General features: G+C 43.4%; 1 protein-coding gene across 1 annotated transcript in view; it reads left to right on the plus strand.

Annotated features, from left to right (window-relative positions):
• DOCK5 (dedicator of cytokinesis 5) overlaps positions 1–20,632 on the plus strand; it is a 162,033-nt gene that overhangs the window by 42,110 nt on the left and 99,291 nt on the right. The window contains exon 3 of the mRNA XM_087816863.1: positions 16,403–16,443. Within this exon, the coding sequence (XP_087672989.1) occupies positions 16,403–16,443 (41 nt within the window). The remainder of the gene's footprint in view (positions 1–16,402; positions 16,444–20,632) is intronic.

Here is a 20,632-nt window from a genome sequence, read left to right on the forward strand (position 1 = left end):
GTTAGATCTTTAGTGTGTGTGCGTGTGTGTGTGTTGTCCAGCTTTTCTATTTGTCCTGTTGAGTGTGGGAGGAGAGTAGAGAGTTGATCTGAAATAAAGCAGATGATGTCTTTTAAATGCATTTTCAAAATTCTTTTTTCATTGTTATATGACCCCAACATATTTTCTGAAAGAGCTAATGGAAGCACTTTGTCCTCATAAGATTCATATTTATGGTAATTTTAAGAGTGCATACTACTTATACTTTACAGATAGCTTCCCAATTGACTGGTGAACATTGCTTAAAGGTAGCAGTTCTAGGGACAAGCTGAGGTGGTCACTGAGCTTGTTTGACTATAAATATAAACACAGGCACAGACACACACACACGCGCATCCATTTCACATACGTTCCAAGCTTTTGTTCAGAAGCCTCGGTGTTCCTTGTGTATTGCAGCTCACACAGCAGGATGCTTGCTTGAAGCGCTGGCCCATCAATAGGCAATCATAAAAAAACTGGTGCTTTATCAATGCTGCATCTTTAATATGATGATCCAGGTTCTGTCTCCTGACAGCAGGAAACTGATTTTTCTTGTTAACTGCTGTTATAAAATATTTGGTGTGTCAGCCATAGGCCTCTATCATCTCAGAGAAGGACATCAGCGCCCATCCTGTAAAAGCGGGTGTGTGTCAAGGTGTGAATGAGCAGCTTTAGAACATGAGTTTAGTGAGTTCATTCATTGCCCAATGGCATGTCAGCTTTACAGAGATTATTATTTTGGATTAATTTAAAAAATAGTATTCATTTTATTGGATTAATTTTTTTAATAGTGCTTGCCCTACCAGATGCAGTGATAGGTTGTTATATCTGCTAAGTACTTAGGAGTTCTTGGCTGGGTTCTCAAATTCCTTTATTATTTCAGGCAGTTCAGGACTAAGTGAGGACAGGAGTGCTTTGCAAACATTAAACACGATGGAAATGCTGAGTAATAACTTGTGTTCTCTCCCTTCTCCCCCATCTCCTCTTCCCTTTAAAAAAATAAACAAAATGGAAACGCCCACAGCCTGCCAGATGGAATTTAAGGGTAGTGCTGGCACCGATTCACAGCCCTGGGTGTTTTGTGCCTTCAGCTTTCTGTCAGATCTGACTCCTGGGGCTCCCCCACACCCCCACGCCTTTGAGATATTTGCATACCAGACCTGTCTGTGTGTGTGCTATTTCCGTGTGGACGTGAGTCCACCCTTCTGGAACCCAGACATGAAAAATTCTTTTCTGCCCACAACCCACAACAGAATACCACTTAGGACTCTCCTTTTGCTCTTTCCTGCCCTGTGGTTGAGTAAATAATTATGAAAGTGATAGCTCCTTCAAGGCCAAGCCTGCTCCCCCTTCACCTGCAGGTCCTGTGCCTAGCAGAGATCCTGGCATGCAGTAGGTACTCAGCAAAAGTTATGCTAAGCAAAAAAACCCAGTCAGAGAAAGAAATATCATATGATCTCACTTGTATGAAGTGAGATCTAAGGAACAAAATAAATTGACAAACAAGATAGGACCACAGACCCATGAAACAGGCTGACAGATCTCAGAGGGAAGGTGGGAAGGAGGGTGGGAAGAGATTAACCTAAGAACTTATGAGCATATATGAATAGTCCATAGATATAGACAACAGACAGGTGAAGGCCTGGGGTGGGGTGGGAGATGGATAGAGGTGGGCCAAGGGGGAGGAAATGGGGGGGCATCTGTAATACTCTCAATAATAAAGTAAATTAAAAAAAATAAGTCTGCTGAATGAGTGAAGATAAAATCAGGGCCCAAGGCAAGCTTTTTGGAGCAAGGTAGGCTAGTGTGGAAAGCAAAGGGGGCAGAGGTCACTTCCACAAAACCCCAGATATTACAGGGCAGGCCTGCCTTTTTCTTTCTGTGAGGGAAATACAGGGCTCCAGCATTTCTCCGTTCTCTGCAAGCTGCAGAAGAATTTGGTTATTGCATGAGCTTTTTTTTTTTTTTTTTTTGTAATTGAGATGTATTTCAAATATCATACAGTTTCCCAGTTTAAAATATATAATTTAATAGGTACTTACAAAGTACACTATTCACAGATTTGGGTAACCATTATCACTATCTACTTTCAGAACATTTCCGTTACCCCCAAAAGAAACCCTGTACCCATTAGTGGTCATTACTCCTCAGCTCTAGGCAACCGCCAACCTAATTTCTATCTCCATAGAGTTGCCTGTTATAGACATTTCATGTAAATGGAGTCATATATAATATGTGGTCCCTGGTGACTGATTTCTACATAGCGTAAAATTTTGGAGGCTCATCCATGCTGTAGCCTGTGTCAGTACTTCGTATCTCTTTATTGCTGAATAATATTCATTGTATGCATGTATCATTTTGTTTATGCATTCATCAGTTGATGAACATTTGAGTGGTTTCCACTTTTTAGCTATTATGAATAATGCTGCTCTGGACACTTGTGTACACATTTTTGTGCGGGTATGCATTTTCATTTCTCTTGGGTATGTGCCTATGAGTGGAATTGCTGTGTCATATGGTAACCCTGTGTTTGATCCTTTGGGGAACTCCCAGAATGATTGTTTGAGCTTTGGCTCCAAAACGAGACCACAGCCCAAACGAGAGAGCTATCGCTCACCCCTTATCATCTGTTTCTTTCTGTGACTTTCCCCTGAACTTCATTTGTTACTAAAAATGACAGAGGGAGTAGAATTGTGACTGAGAAGCTATATACTGCTCATCTTTTATAGGCCCTGAAGAATTATTTGCCTTTAAAGACTTTTTCAGGGAACTAAAGTCACAAGGACTGAAGCAAGGATCCTTGCCTCGCTTCACCTTTGGCACTGGCCTGCCTCTAGTCATTGCCACGCCTTTGCTTCTTTAACCAGACAAGGGACTTGGCAGCGAGACAGCTGTTTTCCATCTTGTGTGTCCTTTAAAAGCATTGCCACCTGGAGAGCTCAATGTGGTCATTTATCACTCAACACTCGCTGAGCAAGCACTATGCGCTTAGGTTGTGCCCAGTGCATTTATCGAGCACAGGAGATGTTCTAGGCACTGCGGTCACTTGAGTCACAAAACAACAAGGCTCCTGCTCTAGTACAGTTTTCATTCAAGAGATAGACAAAAACAAATGAATAAAGTAAGTAAGCAAAAAAAAAAAAAAGTCAGATATTTGTAAGTGCTGTGGGGAAAAAGGTTGGTATTGCAGGGATAGATGAGGTGATGGAGAGGGAGAAGGAGATGGAAGACTTGAAGTTAGATGGCTTTGCCCCATCCAGGTTTGCTGTCCCAGGGCAAGACACTTTAACTCTCCCTGTGTCATGGCTATTTCATCTGAAATTGGGTCAGTGTTGAATTGAAAATGATTAAAGTGCTTTGAAAAGTAAGGTCCCAGCATCCCTGCTCCTGCGATGCTTTCCTCTCCTGTGATTAACCAAAGTCTAGGTGCAGTGATTTCACAGTCAGGGTCTGTTCTTCCACCAGCGGGTACTGGTTTCCTGCATTTGACCCAGAGCCATTGGTTAATTCATTTTCAGCACCATAAACCACTCACAAGTTAAGAGAGTGGCTGATGTTAACAGTGATGTCGGGGTGTAAACACAACACATTTGGCCCCTACTGGAAATAGCAAAATGAGATGTCTCAAAGGCATTCCAAGCTCTACAGAGACAGGCACAGCATAACATTTTATATGATTGCCAAGGATAGCGCAAATGATTGGGTTGGAACCACAGGAAATGGGCAAACCTGAAAGTTGAAAGAAACAAAAAGAAGCACTTGTGTGTATATTTAGGAGGTGCCCAGTATACCCAAGTTCTTCTGTATGGAGTGAGGCCAGTTTTAAAAGACACCTTAATCAAGAAATCCACCCCCCTTATAACATGCAAAGGAATAGAAATGGATTATGACTTGGGCTGTATGTGTTTTAACTCTCATCTTGATAAAGCAAGAAGTTTTGAGTGAGTGTAGAGGGCAGTCTTATGACGGATGAGTAATGTCATATCGAATTTTGGCCCCATGGCTGACAAAACTTTATGACAGAGGCATAAAAAAAAAGAGTGAATTTAAAGGTTTTTCTTCAAGCAGTGGCTTAATAAGCATCCTTCTGAGATGTGGTCATAGGAACCCTACACAGGGCCATATGATACAAAACAGAAACAAACTCCTAGACACAGAGATACGGTCCAGTCTCATCAAACCCTTTGGAGGTCCCATTCGAGAAGCCGGATTGTCACATCCTGCCATACCCTGTACAATCATTAGTCAACCCGGCAGCCTTGACATCCTTTATTGCTCTTCTTTTCTATGCATTTCCTTCTCTATTGGGTCAGCCATGCCCATTGGTCCTAGGTGAGTGAAACAAAAAAGTCAATAGGTTTTTAAAAATCAGTTCTTAACAGCATGTGTAAACTAAGGCCTTCGAAGTATTTGTCACCTTCATTGACTTTTCTTACACCACTAGTCAAGATGATTGGAAGTTGACTGTGATTCAGAATCTGGTCTCACCATTCTCTAGTAATAAAAACAGCCGCCTTTCACAAACATGAATGGCAGTGAGCCCGGCAGCTTGGTGTTTATGATGAGGGCTGCGTGCGAACATTTTGGCACTAACCTAGAAAGCAGATGAGGCCAGGTGGCATTTTGTTGAGTGTGCCGGTCACTTCCCACATCTGTTTGACCTTTAAGTACAGCTTGTCAGTGACTACTGCTGGGGACATACGTTCCTGAGATGTGCTCTTTTAAAAGCTGTATGTGGCAGTAGGAGTGTTTTCGCAAGGAAAGCTAGTTAAAAGGTAGAGTCTATGAAGAGTGTCATCTCAGATTTAATTTTATCAAGAAGAGAATGCCTCCTGTTTTTCCTTTTGGGATACATTTGAACGTGCTTCTAAAATTCCATCTTCAAATTTTATGTTACTCACCCATAGGCGGATATGGGATCTTGTAGGATAGGAATGAGAGCCCTTTCTGAGTGGTGCCTTCATTCAGTGACTTTGTCATGAGCTGCTCCTTGTACTTGGCCCCTTTGGGCAGCTGCCCAGGCACCTAAGGAGGCAAGCTCAGCCCAAAAGCAAAGGTGCACTTGAGGTGTGCTGGAGAAATGTTCTCTTGAGCTTATGGTGTCCTATAAGTTTTGGTCTCCAAGGGATCAAGGGTTTGGAAGGGAGCAAAGTGGTGGGCAGGCTCCTTCCATGCCAGGGACATCCATGCCCACTCATGACTGTGCTCACCCCGGGATGCTGGGCCATTCACATAATTTGGTGTGTAGCTTCTATCAAAAACGTCTTCAGTGTCTTCTCCCCATTGCGAAACATAGTACATCAAATCATTGCAGGGCTGGGTAAGACTCAGTTAAGAATTAATGTAAGGAGAAAGTTCTAGAGGAAAGTTCAAAATTGATTGAGGGCAGATCTGAATTAGCTACTTCTCTTGCTTATAACTAGAGAGAGAAAGCTAAATGTATGCCTGTGCTTTGCTCATAGTAATATAAGTCCCTTATGATCTTTAAAAGCATATAAAGATGCTTATACATCATAAATATTAACTGTGTTAGAGTGCCTCCATTTTATTCAGCCCATGGAGCCAAATCATTCCACGGAAAGTGTTACAGGAGCAGAAAACATGCTGCCAGGAAAGCTTAGGTGCCGCAAATGAGTCTTAGGAGCACACGAGAACTTCAGCTCTTTCCTGCCTCACCTCCACGTGTAACTCGGGCGACAGAGAGGTACGCACAGGGCAAGGGAGGAAAATTCTAGTTAACGAAGGGCTATTAGTCTAACCCTTATTTTCTGTGTACTGTCCCCAGTGTTTGTCATTCGAACAAGAACATTAAATGTGTGTGCATTTAACTTTGACAGGAGCGTAAGATTGGCAATCCAGTCCATCTTCTAAATGGCAGGAAGTTACCACTAAACCCTAACCTTGAATACTTGTTTCAGTTTTTCACCGATGCAGGTTTAAGGCTCTGAAATTGTAGTTGGAACTGAAGGAATGGGAAGGGGTGGGGGAAATTTTTTTTAAAATTAGCCTTACTTTCAGATTCACTGCTCACTGAATGTTAAATCAGGCCTCAAAATAACCTATAACCTATTTTGGTAACTTTTGAGGTCTTCTGGGGCTGCATTCTGTCTCCTCTCAGGCCCTGGGTTATTCACCACCATGTTTCTCAATTTTTCCAGCCACTGTCATATGGTTTTTCTGTCACCCAAGTTCATTCTTCTACTTTTTTGGGTTCTCTTTGCTGTCATTTTCTTGGGTCATGGAACTTACTCTGTTGGAAAATAAACGTACCTCTTATCAGGTGATCCCACTTTGGAGTGAAGCTGCCCCCGCATGCTATGCCAGCTGCTTTTGTAGCTTCAGCTTTGGTGATCACCTGCAATTCAAGAATAATTTAGCCCGGCCGGGCGTGGCTCAGCGGTTGAGCATCGACCTAGGATCTAGGAGATCCCCTGTCAGGGCACATGCCCGGGTTGTGGCTGGATCCCCAGGCGGGGGCGTGCAGGAGGCAGCCGATCAATGACTCTCTCATCATTGATGTTTCAATTCTTTCTCTCCCTCTCCCTGAAATCAATAGACATTTTAAAAAAGTAACTTAGAGAGGTTCTGCTCCTTCCAGAGGGCAGACACATTCCTTAGAAAGTAAATGAGAGAATCCAAATACAGTCTCCTGCCGTCACCAGCATAGGAACCAGGTGATGGCCCTGGAGGAGGAGCTAGTCCCCAGTTGTCATTGGGCACCCTAGTTTCCCAATTTGTCTGGTGTTTTACACTCCTGAATGTGGCAGGCACTGAGCTCAGGGCTTTTGTGTACTTGGTCTCAGCTCTTAAAATCCCAGGAGATCAGAGTTCCCGATGCTTGTTTGAAGATACGAAAATCAGGCTTTGAAACTCGAAGACGTCCACGTGGCTGTTAAATGCAGAGCTGCGATTCCCACCAGGGTCCCATGGAATCCAAGCAGACCATACTTTCCACATTGCGAGGCCTTTGAGGAAATGACACTTCTATCTGGACGTGGCATCCAGTTTTTCAAAGGGGGTGAGGCTCTGTTGCATTTTAAACAGCTGTCAGACAAGTTTAAATGCGTCTCTCTCAGGGCGAGCTCTTTCTGAAGTCACCCCCTTCACTCCCCCGCCCAGCTCTTCCACGCAAGCTGGTCGCCCTGGCCAGTTGGCTCCTCGCTGCCCCCCGCTGGGCATGCTTGGGCTCACCTCACCCCCAGGTGCCTCACCTGCCCCCCCCCCCCCACCTGCCTGTTTTCAGGAGCTGACCTTGTCCAAGCAGGTGGGCATGTCTGTTCTAGGGGAGCGTAGCAGAGTCACTCCCCGCACCCAGGGATACTGGTCCCTCCCCCAGCCCACACACTCCAGGTAAGAATTACTGAGGGAGTGGGCTATTTCCAATAGTTTGTCCAACTCCCTTAGGTTTGGCAGGAGGTCAGAGGGGACGCAATAAACAGAAGGATTCTGGTGGGGACTCTGACTTCCCCAACCTGAGCACTCTTCCTACCCTGCGTGTGTGTGGAGCGAATGTACAATTCGTGTCCCTGATTGTGGCCTCCTGCCTGTGTTGGGAAAGGTGGCTCTAGACTTGAACCCAGTGGTCTTTGGCTCTGACACTCTTGAAAGGTCCCAGGTGGTTCATATTAGTACTCTTGCTTCCCCTCTTTTGCCACCGGGACTCTTAATGCTGTCACCACTATTGGGCTCCACCTCTGCTTCTGCCACTGCTAATCTTGTCACGTCCCTGACAGCGTCTCTTCGCCCCTGGCTGTGTGGGTACCCAAGGGGGGAGCAGTGGTTCATGTTTAGAGTCCTAAAATATAGCTTCGCCCTTTTATTTTGAGGATGCATTCCATTGAGGCACTTGGAGCAAGTTTCTAAGTGACCCAGGCCAAAGGGGCCTTGGGGACAGTGCTGAGTGTCGCATTGGGGTACATTCTTCACCTCGCTTGTCCTTTTAGCTAAGGTACACAGATCTCTACACATGGTGGGCTCCTTATAGGGGCCTCCATTCCCCCTTCCCAAATGAAGGCTGCCTTGACTTCTCTCTAACCTCAGGGTCCTCAGGAGGCTTAGGTGGGTTTATGAAAAGAGCAGCCTGTACTGGAATTCCAGGGATCCTGGTAAGCGAGACGTGCAAGCTTGTGTCTCCCCACCTCTGCCTGTGTCTCTCTGTTCCACTAGCAATTCAATTACAAATTCTTCAAGGGCAGGACTTGGGGTGTATGATACTCTCAAACTCACTGAGGCCCCACAGAGCTCCTTATAAAAGTGACCTTAACTCTGTCATGCTTGGCTCATTGATTCCTCGCTCGTGGACCTGTACCCTGTTCTCGTACATCTTGCAAGTTGGTGCTGATGACAACAAACCCTACAGAAGGGTGAGGGGCAGGCTGATGACACCACGTGCTGCATTTGATCATTTCGACTTTCTAGACCTTGTGGGTAAGTTTGTGAAAGGGATCACAGAACAGGGAAACCAGAGCCAGTAGCAAGAAGGACTGATTTTTTAAAAAAAACAGATTACTTTGCTTTAAAAAAGAAAGAGCCACATGCAGAAAATATAAAGGGAATTGGCCAACAGGAGTCACGATGCTGATTAGACAAGACGGGGTTATATTTCCTTCTCACTGAGCTTGCAAGTGTCTGTGAAGTCAGAGAGGTTCCCTGGTTTTGCGGGCGGCATTTAGATGTGTCAGTGGATCTACACCTCCCTGCACCCCATCTGGACCAGCTCCCTCTGCCTGTCTGAGGAGGCCTCCGACATTGCCATCTATGGTAGGCCACCAGGAGGAACCTCAGCCTTTTAGCTATGGAGTTGGATGTTAGGAGGCAGTGAGTTGGAAAAAAAAAAGAATAGACTGTTTATGTGGAAGGAAGTTGAAGAGATGAGAGCCTTCGTTTCTCTAACAGCTGAAGAAACAGAGTCCTACCGAGCTGGTTAGCACGGAATCAGAATGGAGACCCAGGCCTTTAGGTCTCAGACAAGTCCGTTTGAGCAGTGCCTCCTCTTTTCTGGACATTTTGGCCTCATAGGTGGGGTGCTTGGACCCTGCCCAGCTGTGCCCACTGGGCCTGGGATCCCAGGGAGAGAGAAGGAGGGTTCTCTGGCATCAGGTTTCACCTTATAGGTGGAGATTTTATTGCACATTTCTTGCATCAGTGCATTCTGTCCATGGCCACTGGCTCAGGGACACCTTCTCTTTCTCACTAATACATTCATCAAAAGCTTATTGAGTGCCTGCTGTGTGCCAGGTACTGCAAAAGCACATCTTTCTCTTGTTCGTCCAAGAAGAAAGTCAAAGATAGAAACCACATCTCTTTTTCCCCCACTGACTTGGTGCGCTGGGGCCTGTGGTTTTTTATTGGTGGATTCCATGGCCACGCTTTCCTGCCCCTGAGGCAGTGCACGCATCCCAGCCACTGTCCGCTAGCGTGGTCCTGGCTGCGGCCTGGGCCAGGAAGAGAGAGAGGAGCTGGCTGCTAGGAGACCTGCATTTGCATAGCGGGCTTTGATAGTAGGTCGCTCTGATTGACTTTGGACAGCACTTTCATTTCCTTGCCTATATTTCCTCTTTTTAAAGTAAGGGTGTTGAATTTCAGTGAACAGTGAGTTTCTTTGGAGCTCAGACTTCCAATATCTATCTGCCTCTCTCAAAGACAAAACTGAGCTAAGATAACTAACCAGGAGGACTGGTTTGTCCCCCCAAAAAGGTACAAGAGAATAGAACCATCTTTGCGTATTTTACATTCTGCCTTAGAAATTCTTTTCAAGACCCAGTGAGCTGCTCAGTGCATTTGGAAAGTGAGCATCCTGAAGCCCGAGGCTCTGGAAGGCAGTGAGTGTGCCGCCCATGGGCAAGGATCCAACAGCTGAGCCCTGCCTTTGTCCTGCGTGCTGTTTCTGCTCACACTTTCCCCACAGGGACCTCAGGAATGGCTTGGAGGGTTGGAGGGACACTCACTGGGGATAGGAGAACGGGCTATGACCATGGAAACCTGACAGGTTACCTGACCCCCAGGGGATAGAACCTTTGACCTTGACCTAATTAACTGAGCTTCACCTAGCCAGCTACCAGACCAGTGACACTGAAAGGCAAAAACAACAGGATTTAGCACCTGCTCCTTCCCAGCCCCTCCCCCTCCCCCGCATCATGGGTGCCTGAAAATGGTATCTTTAATTCCTAGGAGACCAAAAAAAAATTGTGGCTGTGCAAATACTGTGAATATACGTCATGCTGCTGAGTTGTACACTTAAGAATGGTTAAAATGGTTAACTGTTATGTATTTTCACAATAAAAAACTAATTTATTGATTAGAGGGAAGAGGAAACCAATTTATCCCGGAACTGCAATACACTATAAGGAGGGATTTTACAAACCCCACTCCTTGACTTACATATCTAAGTGATGCTTTTGTGGTTCAAAAGTCTTCAGAGTCCCCTCAGTAATGGCCTGGCCAGCCTTTAGCATATTCACGATTCTCTCCTTGTATGATGCTATTTCCAAGCATTATCGTTAAAAGCCCTTTTGTATTTAATTGTTTACAGATCCGTTTTCTTTCTCTTCGAAGACAGTGTCCAGCACACTGGTGTTCAGTTAAGTGCTTTTATGTATAATGAATGAATGACCACATCAGTGATGTGAGTCCTCAGCTCCCAGGTACCTTCTCAGAGAGACGTAGTCACCCGTCCCCACATGTCCCGCTCTCCCACATTACCCTTTCATTTCTTCACAACTTTTAGCCCTGCATGAAATTGCTTTATTTGTGTCTTTGCGGATGCGCTAACATGAGTATGTGTTCTTCTCTTCCCTTTGGAGAATAAGACTCAGACAGATGAAGGCGGTGCATGTGTTGTCCCCCTGGCATCTCCTCTGTTGAATGAGCGAGTGAAACTCCACTATGAGACCGACCCTTTGGGAGTAGCAAAGCTCCCTCAGAGCCAGTTTGGGAGGGCAGAAGGGTTCGTTCAGGGCTCAGTGCGAAGGAAAAGTAATGAAGAAATGGTTCACGCGTGACTCCAACTGGTGTCAGAGGCAGTTTCAAGCTTAGTCCCTGAGCAAGCCATTATCATTTAATTCCATGCACTTCCAGGTGGTGACTTTGTAATGTTCAGCTGAGAGCATACATTTTTGTATGGTTTTTAAAAATTGCAATAAAAGTTATATACAGCGAAATATCCTCATCTTAGGTTTACAGTCCCATGAGTTTTAACAAATGAATGCACCCTGTGTAACCCATACTCCAATCAAGATAAAAGAACATTTCCCTTGCCCCAGAGAGTTCCTTGTTGTTTTCTTCCACCCAATTAGAACCCCCCCCCCCCAAACCACTGCTATTCTCATTTAGATCATCATGGATTTGTTTGCCTTGGTTCTCTGTGGCCCTACCTCTATTTCCTATCCAGTCCTTCGGACAGACGTGTTTCTCTCCTCCCACTGTGTCAGACAAATGAGATGGTGTCTCAGTTTCTTTTTTTCCTTGGACTCATGCCCCATGAATCCTCTGTCCCACTTCATTGTGGACTGGTTGCTCTCTAGGCCAGGTGTGTGGACAGCTTCTTTTCTGAGGGATTCATCGTCTGTGTGTCAGGGTCAGAAAAATAAGAACTAAAAGGTGTTTCAGCAGAGCCAGGAATAATAGGCATGTGTGTACAAACAGAATAACACTTCTACGAATTTTGACCTAAGCATATTGAAAGTCCTGAGTACACAGGGACACCTTCACTCCATTCCAGCATCACAGGGTTCATTCTGGGTTTTTCCCTTTCTGTGCTTGTCACTCCCTTCTGTTACAGTAGGGAAACTGGCCCTCAATATTCCTAATATATTTCCTTATTCAGTCCATCCCCAATTATGTAACCATTCTCGATCTTCATTACCACACCTTCTCCCATGTGGACATCCTCCACAGCTGTTCTCCCTCTGATAGCCATGTCAGACCACTGTCCCGTCCCTCCACCCCAAGTCCTGTGTGTGGAAACCCTCCTCTTCCCTTTTGGGCTCCGATGCCCCATATGGGCCCCCCGCCCCGTATGGATACATGCCCACTTGCCCTGCCTGGGCTTCAACGTACCATGCTAGCCTGGCCCCCGTGTGGCGCTCTCCCCATCGTCTATGCAGACAGCTCAGCTGCCCTGTCCCACCTAATGGCTCAGGGCTCAAGTTGCTCAGGACCAGAAGCAGAGGGGCCAAGATACATCTCTTGATTCTGTCACCCAATCCCCAACATTTTCCTTTTTTCAAGCTTCCTATACTACTCATTTACCTAACACTAAGCTCAAGATCTATATGCCCTTGAATATTTGCCTACCTTCCCCTCTTCATGGCTATTCCCAGCTAAATCAAGAGCAACTACATTTGATTCAAAATCTGTCTCACGTCTTTTTATTTCTCTTCATTTTCACTGCACCGATTAATCTCCTTATTGATGTTCCTCTTTCTGTGTCTCACTTCCCATGATTTATTCTTATAGAGCATCTGGCATGATCTTTTAAAAGTGTAAGGCATGATGTCCTTTTGAACCCTCCATAGTAGCTAAGATCTGGAAACAGCCCCAAGTGCCCATCAGTAGCTGAGTGGATAAAAAAGTGGGACATTTACACCATGGAATACTATGTGGCTGCGAAAAAGGGAGCTCTTACGCTTTGAAACAGTATGGATGGGCCTGGAGAGTATTATGCTGAGTGAAATCAGCTACTCGGGGAGAGACAATATCACATGATCTCACTTATTTGTGAAATCCAAAGAACAAAATAAACTAATGAACAAAATAGGTCCAGAGGTATGGATGCATGGAACATAACAAATCTTAGTGCAAAGGGGGTGATGTGGGGGAGGGGACAGGAAGAGATTAACCAGAGATCATATATGCATAACCCATGGACACAGCCAATAGCATCGAGAAGACCTGGGGTGGGGGTGAGGGGGCAAAAAGGGAGAAAATGGGAGGCATCTGTAATACTGTCAACAATAAAATATATACATTTTTAAAAAGCGTAAGGCATGATGTCCTTTTGAACCCTCCACTGGCTTCCCATGGTACTTAGAATAAAATCCATATCCCACCTGTATATATGGTAATCAATCCTGGCTGCATGTTAGCATCACCAGGAAAACATTTAGAAACACTAAGCCTGGGTCCCACTTAAGTCCAATTAAGTCATAATATGTGGGGATATGGCCCAGGCATCATTGTTTTTCCAAGTCCCCTGGTAAATCTGATGGGGATCAGGCTTGAGAATCATGCCTCCCTCTCACCAACTCCATACTTTGTTTTTCCCTTTCATGACTGGTTCCTTTTAGCTTCCCAGAGTTTCCTGTCCCTGACCCCCTCATCTAAACTAATGTCCTGTGTCACCATTCTCTGCCATGTTACTCTTGTTGAGCACTTCTTGGCCCTGTCGTTATCTGAGATCATCTAGTTTATGTATTCTTTTTTTAACATCAGAGTGTAATTTTCATGATAACTCTTGTTCTCCACGACACCTTGGTGCCTAAATTAGTGCTTAATAAGTATTCGTTGAATGGCTGTATACAGAGGATAGAAGAGCCAAGTGAGGGACCTGTCATGTGGGAGCTGGGAAGAGAGAGAGACATTTGGGCCGGAGGTGAAATCGAGCAGATGATGGAGTCTTGACGGATGGAGATGATCTGAGAGACCAGATAAACTAAGCAGCTTTGACAATGGAATTAGGAACTCTCTGATAGCTCAAATCAGAGGGGACAGATTTTTTTTCTGGATTGGGACAATCCCAGGAAAACAGAAATGACTTTTCTCACATGGAATCACTTTTGACTCTCACCATGGTTGCTATAAACTTCCTCTGTGAGACTGTCATTTCACCTAAATGTTGGTAAGAGTAGCCCTCTGGACTCAGCCATCCCCAAAACCATCCCCTTTATTTCAATAATGTACTAAAGGGAGGATCTGAGATTCCTACCAGTTCACATCACTCATTTTGTTATAGCTGCTTGTTGCTATACATTTGCTACCTCTTTGTATCATGATATCCATTCAGAGACCTAATCACATAACCATATTTAACTATGATCATCTCACTTTAAATATTGGGATTAATTAAAAAATTGTGTTCTTGCTTATATCACAACCCAGATTGAGGAAATGAGCAAGCAGTCTCTTGGCCAAACTTCAGTACTGCTGTGTGCACATCATTAGAAGACAGGGCTCTTTGGAAAAGACAGTAATGCTGGGGGGAGGGGGCAGCAGGAAGACTGCAGGAATAGAGGAAGACCAAATATGAGATCGGTTGACTCCATGAAAAAGCCATAGGCGTGAGTCCACAGGAGCTGAGCAGGGCTGCTGAGAACAGAACAGTGTAGGCATTGCTCGTGCACAGGATCACCACGAGTCGAAGCTGACTCCGCAGCATGTAATAACTCTTGAGCTATTACCATATCCCTTGCAGTTGTTAGCAATTGAATTTATGGAGTCTTGATAGTATATGATTAAAACTCTAGGTATGTACTATGTTCTGCTCCTGCCTGATGCCAAGCAAAATGTCCACTTTTACAAATTCAGCGTGGTAATTTTGTGTGTTTAGATAGAGGTTTTACATATACCATGATTCTAGAGGAGACTTAAGAGGCTAAAAAAGGTTTTCAAAAATGACAGGTTGAGGAAACATACTTCTGTGATGAATGGCTGTGCAAAAATACTGTTTACAGAAGTGCAGGTAAATTCCTCTCTGAGACTGAAGCAAAGTCTACACTGTAACAGCTTGGTTTTATAGGACACTGAGAGATGAAACTGGTTGGAAGAGACTCAAGTATTGTCTCTCAGCTTGCCTCCCCCCCACCCCAGGGTGAAGTTGGAGCCATTCACTCAGGCAACAGCCGTTTTCATGTGTCAGCAGGCCAAGTGTGTGCCAATGCTAAAGACATGAGACCCGGGAGAGGTATTTAGTGTGAGTTACCTCTGGAACTCGCCCACACTTTGGCATTCTAAATTGGGAGCAGTGTTTCCTGTTCCAGTATCTTTCTCTTAACCCTGGGCCTTGATGCAAACCCATAATGATTCCACAGGACAATGCCCCATTTCTCCATTTAAAACACAATAGTGAGCCTGGCTGGCATGGCTCAGTGGTTGAGCATTGACCTATGAACCAGGAGGTCACAGTTTGGGCTGCGGGCTATCGATCCCCAGTGGGGGGGCGTGCAGGAGGCAGCTGATCAATGACTCTCTCTCATCATTGATGTTTCTATCTCTCCCTCTCCCTTTCTCTCTCTGTAATCATTAAAAACATTTTTAAAAAACCCCCAAAAACAATAGTGAAATTTGTGAATACTGACAGTTTAAAATTTTCAAAAATTTATTAAATCTATGTGCAAAGAAGGTAAATTCAACTTTCCACTTGTAGCATGTCCAAAGTAGATTGTGTGTTTATTTTCTGGGTGATTTTACATAGAACAAATTACGAGAAAGATCAGTTAGCAATTGCCTACCATTTTAATTGCAGCTTGTATCTATCCTCTGTGTGTTTATGGCTGCTTTACACATATGTGCCTCTTACAGCAGGATGCCTTTTGGGTGTGGGGAATGAGGAAGATTATTACAGTGAATTACCTATAGTAGGTGCTTAGTAAATATTTAATATAAAATATGTGTTCACGGGCAGATTAAATTGTATATGCTCTCTACAAGATAGAGGGCGGGGAAACATCCATAGGTATGTGTATATTTCTTGGAATTTTGAAAAGCAAGTTAAAGCCTTTTCTTAAAGCCTCATCAAGCAAACACATACAATCTTTTTACAATGCTTATAGCATTGCCAACCATTATTTGAAATGTTATTTCATTATTTATTTCATTTGTTAGGTGCAAATATTTGTATACATAGGATTTGCTACTCCAGATTAAAGTTGTTGCAGAGTAGTGGTTCTTATGCTTGGAACTTAAAAGAGAGACAGAAGAGGGAGAGAGGGGAAAGAGAGGCAAAAGGGGAAAGAGAAATGATGTAAATTATTTTAAATATCTGTTTTAATAGTATAAGGTGACTTGTAGAATGTATATATATATATATGGGTGGAAGTCCAGATTCATTTATGAGAAAACACTTACTTAGTGACTGTAGGGCACTAATGAAAGTGTTAAGAGGTTGGGTTGCCTTTGTTTTTAATCTATCCTTTCTCCAAAGGACCAGAGATGAAGCATGATTCTAAATGAATTTTAAATCCTTCGGTTATTAAGAGAATAGAGCTCTAAAATTGATCTAGATTTTTATTGTATAATAAACCGAAATGTGCATATTCTAACATATTGCCTGCTAATTGTCTCTTGGATTACACTCTAGTATTCTAACAGAATATGAGGATGTATATTGCTAATGCCTTTATATTATACCAGATAACGTAAAAGATTGTGTGTTCTTATACCTTGACAGGCTGGTACAGAGGATATACCCTCCAAAACAAAGCTAAAAAGGTATGACTTATTCCATTTCTGAGTAAGTCTGTCTGCTAGTTTTGTGTTGTGCTATCTGATCCCCTCTCTGCGCTCTGCTATCTCTAGACTGTTTGCTTTCTCTTTGATGGCTCTTCTTTAGATGTGAAAGCAAATCCTCCGACCTCAATGCTCCTGTAAAATAATGCAAATACTATCAACCATTTTTTCCTACCAGCCAACTCAGGATAAAGGCTCAGAGGTGAATTCACAGACCAGCTGGGCCTTTGCAGGCTTCTTGCTCCCTTGTCCCTCGAGCTAAGCAGTGTGGCGATGCAGCGACATTATTATGGTTGGCTCTGTCTCTCCTGGTGGGACTCATGCTCCTTTAACCCTTAGTTGCAATGCTGAACTCCCAGAACTAAAGCGTCTCCCCATTTCTACTTGATTCTCTCCTTCATTATAAAATGCACCACCAGAGCAGTAGTTTTCAAATTGTGAACCCCATAACCCCAAATAACACATCACAAAATCAATATAGTGGGTTTCAACCACTATTTTCCAAAAAAAAAGAAACTGAAAAATAGAATAGAAAATAGAATGCCAATGATAAGTATTATTTCATGAAACTTTTGTTTCGACCCATATTTTTACATTATATATTTTAAATTGTATTTTATGTGTAGTAAGTACTGGGTTACTATAAAAATGTATCTCCTCATGGGCAAAGAGTGGGAAAGTACTGACCCTAGTGGGTTTCTTCTCCCAGTGCCAATACTACCAATACTACTAATCATCAAGCTAAAGAAATCTGCTGATTATGTTAATGTCCTCAGTGTGTTGAGGTCAGGTCAGCTCTTTTCCTGACATTGCACTCAGGACAGCTCAGCATGTCAGCATTTTCTTCCCAAAGAGCCAAGTGGATAGGGCTGCACTATTTTACAGTCAGATCACATGTGAAATCAAGAATTAGGAAAGGGGTGAGGGCAACATTTTAGAATTTATCAAGAGGTAAATAAAATTTAAAAACCCCACAAACCCATAGCTCTTATCTTGAGATTGACATAATCCTTGCCCACAACTCTCAGAAGAGCTCAGGGCCCAGGAAAACACCTTTCTTCAAGCTACAGGCCGTCAAAAACCACGACTGACCTGGCCAAGCTCTCCACCTTGTTGACTCCTCAGTCACACTCAGTATTTGCGCCTGCCTATGTACATGCACACGCTTTGTTAACTTTGACAATTTAATAATCTTACTAAAATAAAGGAGTGCTCACTTGTAATATGAATATCAACTCCCACAATTCTGCTCCTTTGACTCCTCCCCACATCCTGATGCTGAATTTTTTCTACCCACAGAGTGTTGCTTGTACCACATGCCTTCATTTCCAGCTTAATTATTTTCATGTAATGTCTAGCTGACTTGAATTTCCCCAGGCCTTGAAATAGGGACCTAAGGTGGCATGACCTAAAGCGAAGACCTTTCTTTCAGGATGCAGGTTACACAAGAGTACCTGGTGTTGACAGCCACTTCCGCTTCTTGGTTTGGGTTTAACCCTACCAGTGTTTATTTTGCTCATAATTATGGAAGTGTTAGTTATTTCAAAGCATAAGTAGAGTTAATCATTTTGAGGTTCTAAATTTATTAAAGAGCAAGAATACTTATGCCACTTTATTCCCTATCCTTTAAAAAGTTAATTTTAAAAAGTGAACTAAACAAAAAAATCTACTCTCAGATAAAATCATAGGAACTTAAAGAACAAACAAAATTCTTGATTTTTAACTGGTGACTGCGAATCATGTTGAAACTAGGTCCCAGACCTCAGCCTCCCTGTTCACAGAGTCTGTAGTGTGCAAGGATCCCATATAAGGACCCTTTAGGAGCATAGCCGACTTTGGTTTTTAAGGCATCCTCTGACTCCTTAGTAGATCAGAACACATCTAGCTGGTGCCTTTGCTCCCTGCTTTGAAAATTGGATAGACACGGTGCCACACTGGGATCTAAAGGACAAGTTCTGAATGTGGTTTTAATTTTTTTATTTTGTATTTTCTTAAAACCCTATTTACACTTTAAATCTCACCCTGTAGAATTATTTCAGTAAGAGCTTCTCTTAGTTCTTGATAATTAAACTTTATGATTAACAAAATAATAGCACAAACAGGGGCCATGCATTTACTCCATGGTTTTCTTTCTTATGGGGAGATCCAGGAAAAACAGAGGGAATTTAAAATCAGTTGTCATGAATTATGCTCAACTTCTGACACCTCTTCATTAAGACATCTATTTGAAATGCTCTCCTAACGTTTTCTTTGTTTGCCAATCTTTAGGGGAAGAGCTATTTGAGAGGCCTGTTATTTTAATGGAATTTTTTGGTGTCATTTATAAGAGAGACATAGCCATTTAGAGTGGTGATAAAATGAGCTAGTGGTTTTACAAATTGAAGAAGCCAGGAGCTTTGCAGAAACCCATATTGATCTCTGGCAGGGTTGTGGAAGTGTGGATAAGGGCAATATCTAGAAAATCTTTAGTTTATTGTTTTTACTCAAGTGAGTTGGTTACCTTGAGAAAGGAAAAACGAAATTAAGAGGTAGGCTGTAAATCAGAACTATTTCCCAGGGTTGCCCTGGCTTTCTGTGTGTCATAATGGCATAGGACAGCTTCTCCAAGCCCCTGGTTTCCCAGAGCAATTAACTTGTGCTGTCGTGGAAGGAGGATGCCTACAAGTAGCAGAGTGGTTACACAACAAAAGAAATATTCTCTTAATGTGAAAACCGTCATATCTGTTTACCCAATATAATGTGTCTGCTTAGATGTCACAAAATAAGTCCCCTTTTGTTTATATTACAAATGCTTCTACTTGGATTTCTCCCAGTTATTGAGAGGAGACCAATTATCAGATTATGAATGCATGAACATTTTAACTGGTCCTTGACTCTCTTGATTTGAAAAATCTTCTGCAAGAAGAGCCCTTGGGACTAGCAGTGTTACATCTTATTTTAGCCTCTAAACATGGCTCTTTGTGACTGCTACTTCAAGTGGTTCATCCTTACCCAGTATTTTACTTTTTTTTAATGAGTTCTGGACATGTTTTTATTGGAAAATATACATAACATAAAGTTACTATTTTGATCATTCTAAAATGCCCAGTTCAGGGTTAATAAGTACATTCACATTGTTGTAACACCGTCTCCATCGCCCGTGTCCAGAACTGTTCCATCTTCCAAAACGAAAACTCTGTACCCGTTAAACACTAACTCCCCTCTCCTCCCTCCCCTCCGCCCCTGGCAAACCCCATTCTGTTTTCTGTTTGTATGCATTTGACTTCTCTAGACATCTCATGTAGGTGGAATTGTACAGCGTCCCTTCTTCTGTGTCTGGCTTATTTTACTTAGCATCGTGTCTTCGGGTTGAGTTTTGGACACCCGAGCCTGGTTCTCCACAAAGATGGTAGTCGATACAGCATTTATGTTAGCATCTCAAAAAGAAACACCCGGAGTTCCTTAGGCCTCCTGGGGACAGATATGAAGCTTCAGAACCCTAGAAGTCAGGCCCAAAATGAATTATACACACATTGTATCCCTAAACTGATCATTTTTCCAAAATCACTCTGAATTCTGTCCCTATAATAAAAGAAGTCATGTTACCTTGTCTATGGGTGTGTCCTTGGTCTTATTAATAGCCAAGGACTGGGATAGTGATTTCGCACTTGTATACCCTGCTCCCGCCCCTTCTCAAAGCGAGTAGGGGACAACATGCATATTTCTGTGGTTCTTGTTGCCTAATGGGAAGGATTGACCTTTTGCTTTGACTCAGCAGTGACAGGATCCACCCATGTCACCACCAATGCTGGGAGCTGCTCTTTCTCAAATTTTCTTGCCGTTTCCTATTTTATTGGCATTGGGTTAAAAAAGAGAAAGAAGAATATTGTACAGATCAGTAGAGCACATGAAGCTAGACACACAACCGACCCCGGCTGATGTTCACTCGTTTTCTGTCTCTGAATGGATTGAGGATCCTGGATACCCAGGAATCTTTAGCCCAATCCTCCCAGGCAGCGGGGTGCCCCTCTCCCACCCTTGTAGTGAGCCACCCCTGACATGGAATGTCCCCAGAGCTGCACTGACTTTTATAGGCACAGGCCTCAGAACAGTTGATCCAATGGTACCTGTTAAACAGGTTCTTCTCTTACCTGCCCTGGCCCGGCTTGCAAATTACCATAAACGAAGAACC

This window comes from Miniopterus natalensis, chromosome 4, assembly GCF_054644295.1.
Source record: "Miniopterus natalensis isolate mMinNat1 chromosome 4, mMinNat1.hap1, whole genome shotgun sequence".
Classification (NCBI taxonomy): domain Eukaryota; kingdom Metazoa; phylum Chordata; class Mammalia; order Chiroptera; family Miniopteridae; genus Miniopterus; species Miniopterus natalensis.